This window comes from Nyctibius grandis, chromosome 21, assembly GCF_013368605.1.
Source record: "Nyctibius grandis isolate bNycGra1 chromosome 21, bNycGra1.pri, whole genome shotgun sequence".
NCBI classification, from domain to species: Eukaryota; Metazoa; Chordata; class Aves; order Nyctibiiformes; family Nyctibiidae; genus Nyctibius; species Nyctibius grandis.
In genome coordinates this window covers 5,560,289-5,580,738 of record NC_090678.1, presented here as the reverse complement: position 1 = coordinate 5,580,738, position 20,450 = coordinate 5,560,289, and the positions used below count along the sequence as shown (strand labels likewise).

Sequence of the window (20,450 nt, the reverse complement as noted above, 5' to 3'; positions counted from 1 at the left end):
AATACATGCTCTTAATTGGTGCACAAATACTAAATAAACTTTAGACATAGACCAGTGCAAGGGACAGTATAGTAATTCATTGAGCAGCAAGATGCCAAAGAGTTAATCTAAAGAATATTGTCTCCTCCATTAGAGGACGTCTCTTGTTTCCCAGACTGAAGAGCAAGGAATGGTGAGTGATGCTGAGAGACAGAGAAAAGTGTGTGGCTATCACAGTCCATTACTGACTGCAGCAATTACGTCATGAAATATTATTCTATCAGCTTTCATTTTTAAAAAGGGTGCCTTAATCTCTGGATTTTCTACTTAGCTACTTCTAGGAGCGAATCTGTGCAACTCAGCTCTCAAATGTAATCAGCTGGGAGGTGAATACTGGTGAGAAGTGTGATACCAGACAGCAGACAAGCAGAACTGTCTCAGCATCTTCTAAATTTTTGTCTCCATTTAGCCTGCCCCCAGGGCTAAACAATAACCAGTTGTTCTATCACCCAGTGTCCCTTCCCCAAACAGACAAAGGGAATTGGGAAAAGGAGGGAGACTCATGGGTTGAAATTTAAACAGATTTAATAAAGCAAGAAAACCAATATCAATACTAATAGAAAGACACAAAATTATACTTAGCTCGTAAGAGTGGTGGCAAGTCCCTCCAGGGATAGTAACCATTGAGAAGAGAAAGAGGGAGGGGAGAGCAAAGAACCCCCTCCATCCCTACCCATCTTTCCCATTTATAGTGACCCTGACGTTAGTGTTACAGAACACACCTGCGGGCCAGCCTGGGGCAGCTGCCCTGGCTTTACTGCTGATGGCCTTGATCACCATCCCACAGCTGGCCACAGACTGAAACAAAATGTAACAGAAAATTGATTCTATAAATTTTATCCCTGCAAAACCAGGAGAATTTTTAAATTAAATATGGAGCTGATCTATCCACTTCCCTACTAGAGAAAAAACACACCAGATCGAGTTCTACCAGGGAAGGTCTACAAGAGGCACATCAAGTGGCCCACACAAATGCCAACCTGGGTGTGGCCAGGAGGTTGTGGGTTTTTTCTGTTTTTTTTTTCAGTCACGTACCTTGTGTTGATGTTGGGAAGGAAACATGCAGTTGTCGTGTCTAAGAGGGAGGCACAGTGCTTTGCCTCAAGCAAAGCAGCTTAGATTCAGATCCAGAGAGGACACAACTTCTGCAGGATCCCAGGAGCATCAACAGGAGACACCTTAATTAAAAACAGAGGCAAATGCATTCAGTGCTGGCTTTAGCTCTTGAGCAGTCCTTAACCCAGCAGAGAGCTACGATTGTACCAGACCTCTTGTACAGATATTACCACTGGGATCTTTTTGCTGAATTTATACAGATGTAAATGAGTGTGAAAGCATTACAAAAAAATCTTACCCTGAATGCCTCTGGACTTGAGCAAAAACTAAATCTATAAACTATGTATTTCTCAGTCATGTATCTCTTCTTGCCATCTGGGTTTGCAGTAAAGACCCAGGTTTTCTTTCTCTCTTCCTCTGCTGGTCTCTGTTCCAACTATTCCTTTTTTCTTTTTTTTCCCCCCCTCCTTACAGAGGTAGCAGAGGAGCTTGGAAGAACAGCCTCCTCCTCATCCATAGTTCCTTACTTGCCCCGGTTACCCATGCTTCCCTCCAAGACTAGAACACTGAAGAAACAGGCAGAGAACAAGGAGAACATTGAAGGAACTCAAGATACTGTGGAGCACTCAGCCTCCAGCTCAGCACCAGGTACGGGCGCTGGGACAGTGGCAGGGAGGCCACATGTTCTGGGATAGGCTTGGTGCTGGTGTAAAGCCAGGGAAACAGAAGAAAACAGAGCAACATCTCACAGCAAGGTGCTTTGTGCTCTTATGTCATTAGGGTGTTGACCACCTCAGCAGCCCAATTATTTACTAGCAAATAGAAAACGCTGCAGCTTGTTCAGTGTTTTTTTAGTAAATCCCACTGTATTTTTTCTTTTAAATTTAGTTTTGCTGCTTTTTTTTTTTAAATGACAGCTTCAAAACTAAAGTTGATGCAACAAGAGGTTTTCTTTTATACTTGCGGTATTTGGGGAAGGAGGAAAAAACCACAGGAAGGGAGTAAGAAACTGGGAGAAAAGAGCAACTTCGCTTTCTGCTGAGCTCTCTTCTAAGTTGCCTCCTCAGTATAGACAACAGACAAGTCACTCAGAAGTTGGGGGGGGGTCAAAAGCACACCAGCCTCGCACAAAAATAAAATGCTAACTTTCTCAGTCCGTCTCTGCAGAACCTGGGCAGCTAAATAGCAGCACCTGGGCAGCACCATAAAGCCCACTGCAGGACAGGGAGGTGGAAATGGAAATTGATTTTGCAGATTCACACTTGTTTCTTCTGTCCAGGTTTTATCAGAAACACACAGCCAACAAGCGGGTCTCCCGCCCTGCCTCGCAAGCAGAGGGACAAGTCACCCAGCAGCCTGTTGGAGGATGCCAAAGAGACTACTTTCACCAGGGACAGAAAAGGCGGCTTCTTCAGCTCCTTTATGAAGAAGAGGAATGCTCCCACACCTCCCAAGCGCAGCAGCTCCTTCCGGGAGATGGAGAATCAGCCCCATAAGAAATACGAGCTGACGGGTAACTTTTCATCTGTTGCTTCCTTGCAGCATGTGGATGGGTTCTCTTTTGCTCCCGCGCAGCAGGACGCAAGCCTGGCGCCACCCAAGTGCTATGGCGGGGGCTTTGTGCAGAGGACCTTCTACAACGACGACGGCACTGGTACCAGCAGTGGTGGGGGCGTAAGCACCGGTGGTGGGTGGTCGGGCATCACTGGTTTCTTTACGCCACGCTTGATTAAAAAGACACTGGGTTTACGAGCGGGAAAACCCACTGGCAATGAAGAAGCTTCAAAGCCTTTTCCAAGGTCAAACTCTACATCTTCCATGTCCTCAGGGCTTCCAGAGCAGGATAGGATGGCAATGACCCTTCCCAGAAATTCCCAGAGGTCAAAAATCCAGCTGGAACGGACAGTGTCCACCTCCTCTCAGCCCGATGAGAGCACGGGGAGGGCCAATGACCTGCTTCCCAAAAGGTTTGAAGAAGGCCCTGCTTTGACCAGAGAGAGACCAAAAGCAAAACTCTTGCCGAGGGGTGCCACAGCCCTCCCTTTCCGAACCCCCTCCGGATCGGAAGAAAAGGAGGGTCCAGGGCTAGCAGCAGCTCCTAAGGGCAAAGAAAAAAACAGTGGCCCACGGCAAGGGGCCCTTGAGGATGGCGAGAGACCAGGGTGGTCGTCTCCGGTGAAGGCTGCAGCAATACTTCCAACCACTCATAACCACAAAGTGCCAGTCCTAATCTCACCCACTCTAAAACACGCTCCAGCAGACGTGCAGCTCATTGGCACAGACTCTCAGGGTAATAAATTTAAGCTCTTATCTGAGCATCAGGTCACTTCTTCCGGCGACAGGGACCGGCCCAGACGGGTAAAACCAAAGTGTGCTCCACCTCCACCACCAGTGATGAGGCTCCTGCAACAGCCAGCTGCCTGCTCAGATGCAGCAGAAGAGCTGAGCAACGTGGCAGGAGCGCAGCACGGACTGGAATCAAGCGAAGGGAGTAAGAAGGCGGCAGCGGCAGCAGCATCTGTTGGTGGAAAATCTGGGAGGCCCGTGATGCCTCCACCTCAAGTGCCTCTGTCATCGTCTTCCACCTCCCCAGTGAAAATGGCCAACGGCACGGCTGGCGCAAAAGTAGCGCTGAGAAAGACCAAACAGGCAGCTGAGAAAATCTCTGCAGATAAAATCAGCAAGGAAGCACTGCTGGAGTGCGCAGATCTTCTCTCGAGTGCCATCGCCGAGCCGACACCAAACAGCCAGCTGGTGGACACGGGGCACCAGCTGTTGGATTACTGCTCAGGCTACGTGGACTGCATCCCGCATACACGCAACAAATTTGCCTTCCGGGAAGCCGTGAGCAAACTGGAACTCAGCCTGCAGGAACTGCAGGTGTCCTCAACAGCTGCTAGCGTCCCCGGGGCAAACCCCGTCCTTAATAACTTATTGTCATGTGTCCAAGAAATCAGCGATGTGGTGCAAAGGTAGCTACTGTCAATCGGGGTAAGAGAAATAAATACACACGGGGGGGGAGGGGGGTGGACTTTTTTTCTGTACTGATGCTTTCAACAGGAAAGACTGATACTTGAGTATGTGAAGTACCTCAGATCACTGAGTTTTCCTCACGTTTACAGGTTCATCTCAAAAAAATGGGGATGGAGAGGGTAGATTAAAGCTGTAAGGGGCAGAACATCAAGTGTTTGTCCCTACCTTGTCAGTCTGATCTGCTTGGTATGGCAAGGGAAGGAAGTTCCTCGCTCCTCCCTTGGAGAGGCAGGAGAATCGATGGCAGGTTCTCGCTCTGGGAAGGATGGTTGGATGGGTGATAGCTGGAGCGCTGGAGTGGCTGCAGGCCGCTCGGCTGGACAGATCCTCCCCTGTCTGCACTAACGCATGCTTTGGCCTCCTGACGAGGCAGAGGAGAGGCACTGGGGCTCCGTTGGTACCAACTGCCAAGCAGGCTGAGCTGGAGTAGCTCTGAGGGGAGAGGTCTAATGCACTGACAGTATTCAGAGCTGCTGGAGGTGGATGCACTAGCCCAGATGGCTTACTTCCACAGCGCTGTTGCTGCTGTAATGAGAACTGCAAAATTAGTTAATATATGAACCTATCCCTTTTCCCTCCTGTCCGCCTCATCCACCACGTTCTCATCTTCGTTGTATCGGAAGCATCAGGGATGTTGGGCAGACTTACCACTGGAACACCCCCTTCCCCACCACACAGCCTTCGCTCAGTTGATCCCTATTTCTGGTGGTCTAGCACAGGTGCTGCTTGGTGTCTGTTGTGAGTAGTTTGGGGCTCTTGTACAACTTGCCAGTGTTGTTATTGGGGTGGGTGGGTTAATTATTATTTTTTTTAAGCTCTAGATTGTTTTTAACTTGTTACCAGGTTGACTCCCCAATTCAGTTTCATCCCCTTGAGGCCCTATGGCAGATAAGGCAGAGCCTCCGCCACCCCTGGCTGTTCTCCACATTCCTTTAGCAGTCACAGCGCTGCGGGGCCAGCTGGAGAACCAGAAAGTACAGCCTCGCCTGCCCGCCACGCGCCCTCGCTGCTGCGGCATTCCCTGGACCAGTCCCTACTCTTGGCTTAAATCTAACACTTCACACTGACGGCTTCCTGGGATTTATTCTAGTCTTGCAGGCTTTCAGCTTCCCTGCACGTGAAGGTGACTAGGTGTGTCAGCACAGGGGGGAATCACGGCCATCTCTTTGTTTATTTGTTCCTGTATTTTAAAGGCTAGACCAGAATCTCGTGCTGTGGCGTAGGGAACACGCACATAAACGGTGCACTCCTCCGCCTGAGGTGTGGCACCAAGCGTTACAGCTCTGCCTCGGAGAGCTCCCGCTGGGTTATTGTCCCTGCTGTCTGATGCCTACTGACAATCCCAGAATGAAAGCAGTCGTGTGGTTGAGGTTGTCTTCATGGCCCTCGTGCTGTTTGTAGACTGTTGTGGCCTCAAAAAAAATGGTCTTCTGTGTATATGCACAACTCCCTGCGATGTAAATGTACGGGCAAGTAGAAAGACCTCAACTAGCTGTTGGTTTGTGAGAGGAGGAGAACAGGCCTCATACCTGGGCTCCAAACACACGTTACCCTGCATGCTGCTGCTCACTTCACACTATTGGTGATGATAGAAGATCAGGCTTGCTTTGCACCTTAAATCTTTTATTTTTTGGCTAAAACGCTTTTTTAACTTGTTTTTAAAGTGTGACTGTGCTGCTTTTAGTTTGAGCATTTAGAGTTGAGCTGGGGCACAGGTGTGAATTTAGGAGATGGGCACTTCCATTTCTGTCTAGAAGCATTGCCCTGTTGGTGCCTGGAAGGAGACTGGGCTGTCTCAGTGAGCATCCCTGTTTTTTCCATGGAGCATAGGGAGACAGTGGCCTGAAAATCTTTAGAAATGGGCTGGTGTGTGAGAATCCTCATTTTACTACTGGTCTGTGGTAAACAAGGTTGTGTCACGGTGCGCGAGCAGTATGCGAGGTGAAATGGAGCACGTGAGCTTCACCGTCCAAGTGAAATGGTGAAAAAAGCAACCCCCCTCCATCCTACCTGACAGGCAGTAAAGTGAATTGTTCCTACGAGTCAGGTTTACTCCAGTGAGTTAGTACCTAAGTAGAGCCAAATGAGTACAGCATGGGTTACTCATCCTGGCTTAGCAGTACCAATCCCACCCCACCAAGCCTGCTCTCTAGTTCTGCCCGAGGATTTTTCAGCGTGCCCAGGCTCAGGTCAGCGGGGCAGGGGAGGCTGTGCCACGAGGCAGAGTACCACACCGTTACCTCGTGGACTTTACCGAGGGCTTTTACGGTTTACCTTATCTCTTTCAGTCACCTTTATTGAAGGTGCGCGTCGCTGCGCACCAAACTAACTGCCTTTGGAAGGGGGACCTGCGGAGGGAAGGAGGTTTGTGGTATTGCTTCACGGGGCCTTTCAAACATCAAAAGGACTGAAAAGGTGTGGGAGCTTTCTTCGGGGCAGAAAGGCAGCTCTTGTTTGCCCAGGCAGACAATCGCGTGATTTCATCGTTGTACTGCTACTCAGCCTAGGGCAAACAGACTGAAACTGGAGGGATTCTCAGGGGAAAGGTATTTTAACAAGAAAATTCAAAAATATTACTCTAGTTCTGATGAATATTTTGAAAGCAGCGTTTGTTTCCTGAATGACAGTCTTCCAGAAAAGCTCCAGGGAACGTGACAGAATAGCAAACACTTCCTGGAGCTTCCAACTACTAAAACTCCCCTCTTCTAGCCCTTCCTGACCCTTCCAAAGAAACTAACTGTGCCCCAATGTTCCCCTCCACTGGTCATCCCTAGTTCCTTTCAGATGCCACCTGGTTTCTCCTCCCCATGGCAGAGGTGATGGGCAGTGGGCAGTAGCACAGCCGAAGCAGCCATGTGCTCTTACAGAGGAAGCCACCTCCGGAGGTCATCTGGTCCAAGCCCCCTGCTCAAGGCAGGGCCACCTACAGCCACCACCCAGGACCATGTCCAGATAGCTTTTGAGTATCTCCAAGGATGGAGACTCCACAGCCTCTCTGGGCAACACAGAAGCCCATTCAGTGCTGGTCCCTCCAGTGGAGGGAAAACACAGAACAGTGGAATTTGGGGATGTGCCTTCATGACGCCTGTGGAGAGTGTTTGCTCTGCTCTTACCAGTTGTCTTACACCAGGCAGGTAGATGGGGGCAGAGGTAGTGCTGACTTGACACAGGTTTTTTTCCCCTAAGTAGGAGGCTGCAGAATTGCTGCTGCTTTTGCTGCCCAACAGTGTTTCATTCCTAAACTGGAATTCTCCCCTGCCCCCTGGCAGGATAGCAAAAGGACGGTATCTGGGAAAGCTGGTTCTGCTGTAAGTCACCATTGAGTTGTTCTTCCTTCCACAGCTACTCTACTAAAATTGTTACCGTTCTTGCTCGGTTTGGCTTTCTGTTCAGCCTTAAGTCTCTACTGTAGCAGCTTCTCTGCTTCCAGCTTTGCACAGTACGTTCAAAAGCAACGTAAGGATCGTGGAGCCCCGTTTTTTGTCCCAGTGAAGAGCACTTCTTGCTCCACTGGTTAGGGTAGGGACAGGGCATAAACTCCCGTTGTGTTTCCTTTCCTCACCGCTGTCAGAAGGCCATGTGGGGTGGGGATGCAGTGGCAGCCGGGCTCTCACTTGCACTAGTAGGGACTAGAATTTACAGGAGTCGTCTTTGCAACAGGGGATGGCATCACATAGGGCCTGGCAATGCCAAGCACAAAGCGTGCGCTCACACGAGTGAGCTGACGTGGGGCACTTTCTCTTCCTAGCTACTGTGGGGAGTTAGCAGACTCACAGGTGCAATTCTCTTTTCTTCCTGCACTGTACACCCTTTTTAACCCCAGAGTGGTGCACTTGGCTGTCTGACGGGCAGCACTTCGATTTAATCATATTCTTCATTAGTGCGGACAGGGGTGAAGCTGAATTAAGAGTCTGAGTCTTGGGACTGCATCAAATTGGGAAAGTGGAATTGAACGGAGCAGTGTTGCTGATGCAGAACACCACGGGGAAGAGGGGCTGCCTGTTCCTGCCCTCACCCAGGACATTTCTGCTGAGCACCGCTGGCCTTGTGCCAGCGAGACACAATCACACACGAGCTGACACCCCCTCGGGTGTGCTTACGCAGGAGTTTTACGGCACACGGCTCTCTGCGGGCAGCAGGAACCAAACCCCGCGGCGAGGGGCAACCGCTGCACCCAAACTGCTGCGTTAACAGAGCAGCCGCTCCCTGAAAGGCAGCAGGGGTCTGAGCAGGTTGGGTGGGTCACGCTGCGCAGTCATAAGGAAACCCAGGCCCCCGTGTCCGTACCGCTCACCTGCGGCAGGCTGCCCTACAGCTGAGGCGCTCCGCGGTTTGCTCCTCCGTGCTCTTGGGCAGCAGCAGCCGTGACAAGCACTAATGAATCCAGAAGAGCTTTTTTTTTTGCAAACATCACAGGCTGCTGGCTTCTCTTTCAAACGCTCAGCCCAGCCCTGCTGCTCAGCAGCCAGCCGAAGGGCAGTGACCACAGCGTGCTCGGAAACCTCCCACTTCACTGCGAGCGGCACCACCTAGCACGGATGGGCGCTGGGCTTGCGCTCCAGCTGCTGTAGTGTAGGACTGAACCTTCAGCCTCTTCCCTGGCGGTAGGAAATAAGAGGTTATGGGACACCTGACTTATTTATGATACTGACACGATGATAAATGGCAGTACCAAAGGAGGTTGTTCTTCCAAACGTGTCTGCTGTGCACGGGAGGTAAAGCCCGCTCGGCTCGGCACGCTGCTTGTATCAGTAGGGAACTCACGGAGGGCAGGAATGGATTAAAATGAAACACGTTCATCACCAATCACTCTACCAGTGTTGTCAACTGTTTGTTTTTAATTGTTATTGTAATATATTTTGGTTGTTTTTCTAATTTAATTCTCTCACTATCGTCTGACTGTGAACTGCGAACAGTGTTAAACTTGATGTAAATAAGGCCCTTTGAAGGGCCTCTTTGCCTGTCGTTCCACAAAGTTTTGCCAATTTGCATTTTGTTTTAAATAAAGGTTGCAATATTTTATTGGCAAAAACCACTTGAGTGTATGCTGCCTTTTTTTTTTCTTACGGAATATTTGAAGCTGCTCAGTACTGACCTGAAGTTTGTTATTTTGGGTAGAAAAGACAAGATGATTATAAACCTGTTAAAAAGGGAAATCGTTTAATTCTGCCAGGTTGCAAAGAAAAGCCGTATCTTCATGCCTTTAAAAACAAACTTCACGTTGCCGTGGAGTGGTCAGAGGAGAGCAATTCTTGCTGTTGGGGTTGTGTAATCAAATGCTCACTTAATTCTCAAACATACACAAGTGCAACCTGGAAGAGCGCAGGGTCTTGCATCATTGCTTTGGCAGTTGCCCTCATTAGTAACACCACCACGTCCTTAATGAGTAATGAGTAAGAACTGCTTAACGTGCCAACTTCACCCCAGCCCCGCGCTGGCTCAGCGCCTGGCAAAGTGACTCCCTTCCACTCCAAACAGCGTCAGCCTAACCCGGACAGCTGAAGATTCTTTTGTATTTTAAAAAAATAAGAGGTTATCCTGGCTTACACAACCTGCTAAGCAACTAATTAACTAACTAACTAACAACGATCTAAGCTTTCTGTACAGGTTATAAAACACAACCCGAGTTGTGCCCTTCTGCGGGGCTGCATCCTCCCTTCCCCAGCCGCCTTCCCTGGGCGCATCTCCCTCTGCTCTTGCCCAGGCTGAAGCTTTAGGCTTGACACTTGTGATTAAGAAAGAGATTAACCATAAAACAAGCCTAAGAAATGCCAGATAACAGCGTGCGCCAGCACAGGCCCTCAGGTCCACTCTAGAGACAACAGGTAAGTTTAAACTAACTGCATCGGTTGAGCAGTGAGAAAGCAGCTGCCTCGTCCTCCTGCCTTGGACTGTGAAGCCTCGTTAGATAACGGAGCCCACGTGCCCGCAGGGACACACGAACTCCAATTCTGCAGGAGCAGTAAGTGTGTCTGGTCAATCTTTTCCCAGAAGTTGTGCTGCTCATCGCTGGCACCGCAGAGGTTCAAAGCTTAAAATAGCTCCAAGGTCACACACAGGGTGTCCGGGCAGCTGAGCCCTGTCCTTGGCGTGTGCCGTTCCACCTCATCGCCCCAGCCCGGCGGTGTTGGAAGGGAGTTTTGACCCAGAGGTCACAAAGCGATTCCTGTAACACTGTTGGAATTTTTTGGTCCTGCTCTAACAGACTTATCATCTGGCAAGAACCCAGACAGCAAACAGCCCCTCGGTGTAGTAATGCTGATACCAGCCAAAAAACCACCGCATGCAACATACTGGGGAAAAAAACCACCCCAAAACCCAAGCTTACTGCATCCCTGACAACCTGAATTCAGTTGGAGCCTGTTCCTTCAGCCACCATCCTCCTCAACTGCCCTTTGCCCTTGGAAGGGGAATTGGTCTCCCCTTTTTCATTTTGCAGTGAAGCAAACAGGCCCTTCACCAAACCGCTTAGAAAAATAATTTCAGCAGAACTTCACCTCATCCCGGCGGCTGCTTCCATACAACGGAAGACTCCAACGAGAGAGGGACACTCCGAAGCGAGAGGCTGTGGATTTGACATCTCCAAGGGACATCATTCAGTCATTTTCCCTACGCGAGGACCTCCCTGCACAAACCATGATCCTGGCACGCGCGGCCCCGAGCAGCAGACGCCTTGTGAATGCAGGAGAGTAACAGAGAAAAAAAAAAAACCCTCAACTCCATCAAAACAGTTCTGTGCAATGTGAGAGCTTGTAAAGTGAATGACAAAACTGGGGACAGGGATGAGGACGTGGCTTCTGCTGGGCTGGCTCAACAGAACCAGTCTAAGGCCTTCGTTCCATGGTAACAAACCAAGGACTTGGAACCGCCCACTCACGTGAAACAAAGCATCTCTCAGTGCAACCAAATCACCCCTTCAGGCTACTGCCTGCTAAGAGAAGGGACTTCAAAACACCAGACAAGACTCCAAAGGCAGCCGAGCGCAGGCTGTCCCCGTGTCCCAGGAGTCAGGCTGGGCGGGGGGCCCCTCCTTCCTGCAAAGAGCCCTTGGAGTGACAAGGGGTTGAGTCTCTGTCCCTGTGCAAGTGCATGGCTGGGTAACCTGCTTGCCTGACCTTGTTGGAGGAGAGCAGCTCCCAGTGTGCAGAACCACCTTCACCACTGGTGCAGTCCCCACCTGGTGTTCAAGGAAGGAAGTAATTGATGCGCTGGGATACAGATTTACAGCCCTGTGCAGAGAAAAGCTTCTCCTCTTTGGGGACAAACACCATCATCCTGGCCACTTCGTCGAGGGCTGCCTCGGTGTAGGGAAGTCCAAGGGCCATGAAAGCATCCCGCACGCAGAGCTTCACGTGGTGGTACTCCAGAGGCAGGAACGGCACGAAGAAATCAATGAGGTTCTCTCTGAGGAGGCGGCTGAGGGCATAACTGTTCTCTGGAGCAAAAAGGAAGACAAAACAAACTTCAGACGCTTCATCTGAGAGCTGGCATCCCTCTGGGAGGCCAGGGCCTCTGTGAGGACAGGCCTGGGAGGGCTGTCTTGGCTCATCATTGTAAATAACCCCAGGGCAGGGGTTGGAATAACTGCTCGTTCCACAGCACGCACTTGTGCGGCACAAGGTGGATGGTACCGTGCGGGCAAGGCCCCGAGACGGGGCAGTTTGCGGGCAGCCTGCCCACTCCACCCCACAAGCCAGCCCGGCTCTTACCTGCAGGCTCCAGCAGCTCCTGCCGCAGCCGCTGCTCCAGCAGCTCCACGGAGATCTCCTCCCGCGCCCGGCCGGCTCGCCAGAAGTCCAGGGCTACCTTGTTGATGGTGTTGCCACCGAGATTGCTGCGGGCAGAAGGGAAGTCACGCGACTGTGCCCCCAGAGATGAACTGCTGAGAGCTGCCAGCAGCCTCCCCTGCGGACAGGCCCCAGCAATTCTGTTAGCAACAAAGGGTTTGCTGTGTAGGAGGTAGGATCAGCACATGGAGGAACCAGCTTTCTTCCCAAAGAGCTCCTTTCCACAGGCATCTGCACAGCTATCTTCCACCTTGCCAGCCCAGACCCCAGGGCAGGACCAGGAGCCAGAAGAATCCTCCATCTCCATCACTCCCCTGTCCTGGCTGCGATGCCATCGACCTCACAGGTGACACTTGGCTCCACACCAAACTCTCAACAAGCCACCCCTGAAAGTCCACGCTGGAGGGCAGAGCACATGGCAGGAGTCCCACTAGAAGTAAAGGTCCAGGGCAGGGGTTCAAGGGGCAGCCCAGGACTTGGCAAAGCATCCCCTGCCCGGGGGCCAAAGCAGCGCAGTTCCCACACAAGGACTCCCCTGGACACCCCCCGTGGGGGCAGCTCCGTGGCGGGGGACGCAAGGTCCTGACAGTCACTGAGGCTCCTGGGCCTCACCTTGGAAAGGGGTTCAAGGCCAGGCAGCCCCCATGTGCTGGTGAGGGGTTTGCAACAGCCTCAGCCAACAGCCCCCAGCCCTGAGTGCCCCGCCACCAGTGAGCTGGTGACACTGGGAACCAGCTGGCTGCAGGGTTTGTGTAGGTGGGAGGCAGAGAGGCACCAGGAGACACAGACCTCGCACCCATCTTCCCTCTCGTGTCAGAGGCTCTGGACCCATTCCCCAAATGGAGGGGAGGCAAAATGAAAAAGCCACTGTGTCCCCCTCACTGTCTTGGTGGGGGGGAAGAAGCTTGTACTGCTCCTGCTCCCAGCCAGGCCACAGGAGAAGACTGAGGACAGCCAGACAGTCCCACCCCACCACCCAAACCTGGCCACAGCTGCAGGAGCAGGCCAGCGTCCAAAGGAGCCCTGGGGCAGAGCCAGCCCTCCCACAAGAGGTCTGTGTCACGGTGCCACCGGGTATGATGAAACCCCCCCCAGGATTACACGCTGCTGCAGTTCAAGGCACCCTGCTCCCCTCTGCTTGAGGGCACAAAGAGGCTGACGTGTTCCCCCATGCCTGCAGGGCTTGCCAAGTAGGACACCAGGTCAGCTCAGCGCAGCCAGTGGCCCCCTCCACCATGGCTCCTGCTGGGGCCCACGCAGGTGGGACCGAGGTGGTCAGCTCCACAAGCACCTGCACGGATACAGGTCCTCCATGGGCAGAGAAACTTCCCTGGGACCCACCAAGCTCGGAAGTGAAAGCACTCGCCTGGGTGGTGGGAGATGGGGCCCGAATGCTCTGCCGAGCTCCAGCCTGGGGGAACACCTCTTGCCAGAGCCAAGCTGAAGCCCCAGTGTTGCTCCCTGGAGTACGGGATCTCCCTGCTGAGCTGTCCCAGGTGCAGGGTGACACCACGCCAGCTCTGACTCTTGCTGGTTCCTTGTCTCAAAGCCCAGACACTGTCTCAGGTGTCCCAGCTAAGCTGGACCCCAGCTCCTCCTGCAAATGCCCCGTACCCAGGGAGGATGCCCAGCATCAATGAGCAAAACTGACCACGGAGGCAACTGCCTCTTGGAGGAGTTAGACATCTCCTTCCCCTCCTCTGCAGCCTGAGCCCCTCATATTGCACATCTCAGGGGATAAATTCCACCACTTTGTTCCTCCCCATCCCTTTGGGGGCCCAGAAATCACCTGAGGAAGAGGAAGATGGATCTCCGGTAATCCATCTGGCCCTTGTTGTCGTAGCGAGCCATGAAAGGCTTGATGGCATCCAGGAGGCTGAAATGAAGTTTCTCTGCCTCGTCGAAGATGAACAGGGACTGCTTGCAGAGCTGCACCATCTCACGTATCTGCTTCTTCAGCTGAGCCTGCGGAGGAGCAGGGAGGAGCGTGAGAAGCCCAGCAGCAGCCACTGGCATGGGGAGATCACAGGGGGGAGCCTAGACATGGTGGGTTACCCCTGGCTGCAGCTGAGCACTGCACAGCCGATGGCTCCTTCCCTCCCACCCAGCAGGCCAGGGCAGAGAACAGGAAGAGCAAAAGCAGGTAAACATGTGGGTCAAGATAAAGACAGTTTAATAAGCGAAGGAAAGAGGAAGAAGAAAGAAAGAAATCAAAGCAAGTGATGCAAAGGCGATTGCTCACACCTACCACTGGTGCCCAGCCAGTCTCTGAGCAATGGCTCCCTACCCCAAAGCCCCCTCCCCTCAGTTTTTATTACTGAGCACGACATTGAACAGCACAGAATGTCCCTTTGGTCAGTTGGAGTCGGCTGTCTGGTGTGTGTGTGTCCCAGCTTCTTGTGCACCCCCAACCTACTGACTGCAGGGGCAGAGTGGGAGAAAAGAGACAGCCTTGAGGCTGCGCGAGCGCTGCTCAGCAGTAGCCAAAACACTGGGGTGTTATCAACCTTCTCCTACTCACAACTCCTACTCCAACCAACTCCTACTCCAAAACATGGCACCCTGTGGGCTCCTGTGAAGGAAATGAACTCCATCCCAGCCAGACCCAGTACACCGGACCACCCCCATGGCCACACCACGTTCTTGGCTCTCACCTTGTACGAGTCCACGTACTTGTGATGGGGGAAGTGGAACAGCGAGATGAACAACCTGACACACTCGCTCTTCGGCCCGTCCCGGTACAGGTGACTGGCCAGCAGCCGGGCCACAAAGTTCTTGCCCGTGCCGGACCAGCCGTGGAAGGAGAGGACCAGAGCCTTCTCCGGCCGCGGGCTCTGCAGGAACCCTTGCACTGCCCGGACGACGACTTCTTTGGCCAAGTGCTGCCCGTGGAGCTGCCCGTGGAGGTCTGCTGCCAGCCCTGCAGGAAGGCGAGAGCTCAGCTTTAACTCACAAGCCCGGCTGCTGCTACTGCTGCAGGTGGGAACAGGAGGAGAAAATGTGTCAGGACACCAAGCCCGCACAGCCCTGCTGCTGGGGCTGCGGCCTGAGAGGGCTCTGAGTGGCATTAAAGCCGCAGGGCTGATGAGGCAGGCTGCTCGCGCCGTGCCTGCAGCAGGACACAGCTCTTCGGCTGACTCCTGTTTTCCTCCGGGAAGGGGAGGTGGTATCTGACAACTGCAGAGAGCACTGAAGGCCGTGGGCCCCCACAAGCTCCCAGCAGAGGGTCTGAACACCAGAAGTCCCAGGGCCAGCCCAACGCAATGACACCCGCATGGGGCTTACATGCAGGGCTCAGTGCACCCTCCTGACCCGGGGCTGGGTGCTGGGCCAGTCTGGGTCCCACCGCACATGCCTGGGAGCTACTGGATGAGGGCAGGGCTCGTGGCAAGCTGGAGCAGGCATGCTGCCCAGTAAGGAACAAACTCTTGCAGTCTCAGAACTACAAAGGAATAATGGGAAACAGGACTTAGCTCAGTCCCCCACCCTCCCACCGGCTCAGCACCCTGCTCAGAAATACCCTTTACTTACATCACTTGCTAAAATACGCTTTTTGAAAAGAAAAAACCCCACAAATGAACAACAAAAGACAACAGGGAGAGGCAGCAGAGACAAGCACAGCTCGGGGGCTCCCAAGCACAGCACCCACCTGTGATATTGTTGACTATCCTGCAGTCTCCTGTCTCGCAGCACTTGCCGAAGCTGCAGTACCAGGCGGAGAGGATGTCCAGGTAATCCTGGCCCACCAGAGGCAAGCTCCAGCCTGCAAAAGGCAGCAGGGTTTGAGCAGAGACGTGCCAGCGAGTGTCTTGTTTGTGTGTTTTGCGTGGACACCCAGCTGAGCCCCGTTAAGGGCAGCCCCCTCCCAGGTGCAGGGGATCAGCCAGTGCCCTGGGAGGCAGCTGGGGCTGTGGGGAGGGGGAACAAGCACAAAATGGGCAGCAGCTGGCTCAGAGGGGCACGGAGAGATGCGTGTTTGTGGCAACTCGGGGTATGGTGAGCGAGCAGGGAGGTGGCCCAGGGCAACAACCCTCGGGAAGGGCAGGACAGGGGCTGGGGGCACAGACCCCCGTGCTGGGGGCAGCGGGGTGTTCGGGCCCTGGGCATGGGAGAGGGAGAGAGAGAAGGAGGGTGCTTACCTGGCCTGGGGCTGGACCCTTCCTCCTCCTCCTCGCAGCCCTCCCGCCACACCCTGCAGGCCAGGTACCGCCAGTACCGCCGGGAGAGAGCTCCCACCGCTCCCAGCTGCTGCTTCACGGCCTCGTACCTCGCCCTGCCCCACAGCCCCCCCTCCTGCTCCCGCGGCGGCGCCCCTGGGCTGCCCCGGCCCGCCGGGCCCCCCAGCAGCAGCAGCAGGCCGCAGGCCAGCCCCAGGCGGGCCGCCAGCCTGCCCGGGCCCATGGCGGCGGGTCGGGGAGCCCCGCCGGGGTGGGAGCGGGACCCTGCTCGGCTCTGCGGGGTGGCCGCAGGCTCCCGGCCGCCCTTAAGCCGCCCGAGCTGTGATCTCACTTCCTGGCCGCCTGCAATTGGCGTGGCCGGGGCAACGCCGTGGGCTGGTGTCACGGCCACCACGGCCATGGCCTCCTGCCCGCCTGCCCCACAGACACGGCCCCGGCCGGCCTCCCCTGGGCTCCGGGCCAGCGCCGCGCTGCCAAACCCAGCCCTGCTCCCCAGAGGAGGCACCGGGCACCCCTCAGGTGTCTGCTCTGCACAAAACGTGGCCCCCGGCCTCTCCCCAGGCCCTGCCAACTCCCAGGAGAAGCCGCAGCACTAACACCAAACGCCTGGGGAAGGCAAAAAATCCGGTTTGTTCTTAAGTATCCCAGTGGCCCAGCTAAAGTTTTGCTGCCACAAATGCACGAACCCTCAGCAGTTGTTGTTCACTGGGGTCATTTCCAAGGGGACACGCAAATAACAGGCATGAACGTGGGAGCAGGAGGCAGGGGATGCATCACTGGGCAGCAGCGGGGCACGGTGTCTGGGGTGTGTGTGCTGCCTGCTGTGCTGTGAGCTCAGTTTAGCCCTTGGATCAAAGCTCTAGGACACACGCTATCGCTGCTGGCTCGCTGTGTGACACGAGATGGCTGTTATTCTTCATCCCAAGAAGTGTCACCGTTGACTTTTACATCAGTGCATCTTCACACACCAGTACACCCAAACACTACGACTCCACCTGGGCTCCACTCAAGCAGCCAGGAAAAAAAAATTTCAGATCAGCACAGAATGACCACAAAATCACATACGAGAACTGAGGTACAACAGCTCATCACCAACAACAAGTTTTCTCCAGCAAGTTTCTCCAAGCAGCTGTAAACCTCCTCGTGTACGGGGAAGGAGCAAGTACAGGCATTAGGCAGGAGATTCTAGGACCCCACACAAAGCCTGGCTTTGATTTTGGGAACAGGAACCCTTCAACCCCCCAAAGCACAACTGGTAAGTGCTGCTGTGCTAAATACACAAACTGAGCTGTGTGGGGGAGATGAGAAGTGGATGAGGCTCATATAACGTGCATTTTACCTTAAGCTGTACCCACTGCTGACTTACTATAAGAGACCAACACCTCTACAAGTTACTGAGCATCAGGACAAGTCCACTCACAACTTATCTGGACCGAGATGAGGCCAAGGTGCTTTGGACACAGAAAGAATTCCAAGGCTATCCCATGTGCTCAGAAAAAAAAAAACAACCAAAAATAAGAAGGACACTAAATGCAGTTCATCCAGCCTGGCAATTCACTCGTTGAGATGGATGGGGAGCAGGATCCAGCCCTGCCAAGGCACGGAATGGAGCACATCACCATCTCCAGGAGGCTATATAGATTACCCAATGGCATTAAAGACCCTGGTATTAACCTAATTGCTCCCTCCAGCTTCAAAAATCATCAGTGAGGCTAAAACCTTAACATCAGTCGCAATAACAAACAGAACTAAAACCTGTGCACATAAAAAAAATAATCATTTAAAAATTGAACTCACCGCACATTAAACCGCTGTCAACCTTTCTGAAAACTAGTTGAAGTATCTGAATTGAAGCGTTTATATATATTTATAAAAAAATTAATAGCTGTAACATTAACAGTTGGACTTGATCTTAAAGGTCCTTTCCAACCAAAACGATTCTGTGATTCTAAATGACTATTCAAAACTCTGCCCTCCCAGGGAGAAGTGCTTTAGCTGGAGACCTTATCAAAAGAGACAGACCTCATAAAAAATAGATGCTTCCATGTCCCAAAGGAAAAAATTTTGAGAAAGCAAATTCTGAAAGATCAAACAACTGACTGTCCAACACCACACCAGCTCCACGGTACTATGGTGTAACTCCTGGGAGGGCAGCTTTGCTCAAACGCGGCACATCGCCAGAGCTAGAGGGGAAAATAAAGCAGCTGTTTAATAACCTGCCAGTGACGCCTTCTTTGACCTGGCTCTGAGGTTTAACAAGACACTGAAGTGGGGAAAAATAAAAGAAATAAAAAAAGTCACCCCCCAAATAATTCCATTGCCTATGCAGGACCTCAGGGAGGAAACGTTCCCCACGGTTAGAAGGGAAGCTGCAGGAGACTGGAAAAATCCCAGTGCCCTGCCCTGAGGGGAACACGCTCGTACCGGCCTGGGGAAGGCTGGGGCTCGGAAGTCCAGCAGTCAATGCCCCAGTACTGGGATTATACCCGCCTCTCTCTGCTTCCTCTGCTGAACCTCAAACACCGGCTATAGTATTTGCTCATCTCCAACTGAGTCTCGCAGGAAGAGGGAGCCACAGGGATCCGCAGAGCCCCAAGGGTGATATGAGGATGCCCAGCTTTTCACCTCTGGTTATTCCGACGCAGTCCCGGTGAGCAGGAACCACCTGATCAAAAATCCATCATCTCGGGTCCAGTCAGGTCTCACAGCACAGGTATCATCTAAAAAGAAACAAAAGTCAGCACCATGAAGGTGTGGTTATGCCTGGCTTACTCAGCAGCCCTACCACCACTCGGGACAAGCCAACACCCCGAGGGACCCTTGCAAACCAGGATTTTACACTACAGGCTGTACCCGCCGGACATCCACCCTTTTACAGGTTTTCCAGTTTCCATACAGCAATTCCTTCTGCACATCCATAGAGGAGCTCTGGCTGAAGGCAGCAAGAATCTCCCTCCAGCAGCTCAGCATAATACAGCCATAGATAAGCTCAGTAAATAAAAGGAAGATCTAGGATAAATTATATAGGGGAGTCCTTCCCCCTCCTTCCTTTAGTTTTTTCTCCCCCAAAGTCCTATCCCCAGTCTCTTAAAAATATTGAGAGATTCCACAAAGAAAAAACAACGGAGCACGAGTCTCACATGTGGGATATATGAACTAAGAACTTCTTTTAATTTCTAATTATTAGAAGCAATAAAAATTTGTAAGGAAAGAATTGGAAAGAAATTCAGGGAAAGTGCTAATTTTCAAAACCCTTTTGTTCTCCATTGACTCAAAGTTGTTTCTGTTCATTCTTCTGTCAAATCACGTTCCTTATATAATCAGAAACGCTTTAAAATCTTCCAGTTATAGGAATTCTCACACTAAGGCCAACCACTCCAAAATTACACAGCAGTAATACAACAAAGTGCCTGTAAAAACAGCTCTCAACACAAGCTATTTCAGCCTTTCAAAACTTAAAAGCATCTGTAGTTTCTGCAAGTTGTCAAACTGCTTATACACAAGCAAGAATCCTGTCCTGCTCCCTGAGCAAACTGGCACCTCAAAAATAGAGATGGAGGGTATGAAAAATTATTGTCACCATACAGTGTTAGGAGACCAAAAAAAACCCCAGAACATCCTCCCCCCCCAAAATAAATCCCAAAAACCAGTTCTTACAAAGATCAGCAATGCTGAAGTCCCAAGTTTCAACTGAGAAGCTGTAGGTTTTTTTAAAAAAAAAGCCTTTGGTCATTTACCAATGCCCCACTGATGCTACAGGCCAGGTCAGAGCATCCCCAGGAGCAGCACAGTGCCTGGGCGGTTTGTGGTGTCCTGTCCCCAGGAGCCATCAGGGGGCTGGCAGCGGCTCACGCAGCCCTCAGAAGTACCCAGCAGCTCTCGGTGGCTTCCTTGGCTTCCAGCTGCCTGACATTCAGACTTCCAGCATCACCTCCTACCTCTGAAAAACTCACTGGGAAGAGATTTTGATGGCTGTTTACTTGCCACGTCTCATAAAAGGGCTTCAATAAAAGCTTAGAAAAGCCAACCACAAACACCTGCCAACGCCACGTACATCTCTGGGCAACTCAATACACATCCCTTGCGCAGGGTAACAAAGCCAACCTATGGGGACACAACCAAGAAATCAGCCTAGGTGCCTGGCCATCAGATGCACTTTCAAAAGCTCTTTGAAGACCACTTAAAGCTGGGCGTCTTCTTCTTCTGTATCACTCTAGGACACTCTTCTTAACATATCTTTCCTTACCAACAAGGCTCTTGCAAACAACCTCCACATTCGACTCCATTCTTGGATACACATGGCTGGAAAAAATGTCATTGATAACTATTAGTGAAGGAATAACTGTGAAACATCAGT

General features: G+C 52.3%; 2 protein-coding genes across 3 annotated transcripts in view; one reads left to right on the top strand and one right to left on the bottom strand.

The window, feature by feature from the left end:
- Positions 1-9,163, top strand: part of ABL2 (ABL proto-oncogene 2, non-receptor tyrosine kinase) — a 49,865-nt gene extending 40,702 nt beyond the window's left edge. The window contains exons 10-11 of the mRNA XM_068417075.1: positions 1,570-1,743; positions 2,375-9,163. Of these exons, the coding sequence (XP_068273176.1) occupies positions 1,570-1,743; positions 2,375-4,071 (1,871 nt within the window). The 3' untranslated portion in view covers positions 4,072-9,163. The remainder of the gene's footprint in view (positions 1-1,569; positions 1,744-2,374) is intronic.
- Positions 1,094-16,349, bottom strand: TOR3A (torsin family 3 member A). 2 transcript variants are annotated; one of them, XR_011049608.1, is made up of 7 exons: positions 16,055-16,349; positions 15,565-15,678; positions 14,570-14,835; positions 13,705-13,880; positions 11,838-11,962; positions 10,626-11,563; positions 1,094-1,217 (listed from the first exon to the last, which is right to left on the bottom strand). XR_011049608.1 is itself a non-coding variant. In XM_068417077.1 (6 exons), exons 1-6 carry the CDS (start codon positions 16,314-16,316, stop codon positions 11,313-11,315), a joined length of 1,194 nt encoding a protein of 397 aa, XP_068273178.1. In that variant the 5' UTR covers positions 16,317-16,349; the 3' UTR covers positions 9,272-11,312. The 2 variants fall into 2 exon arrangements, 1 of the variants encoding a protein (XP_068273178.1); XM_068417077.1 differs by lacking the exon at positions 1,094-1,217 and having other exon boundaries at positions 9,272-11,563.
- Positions 16,350-20,450: the final 4,101 nt, after the last annotated feature.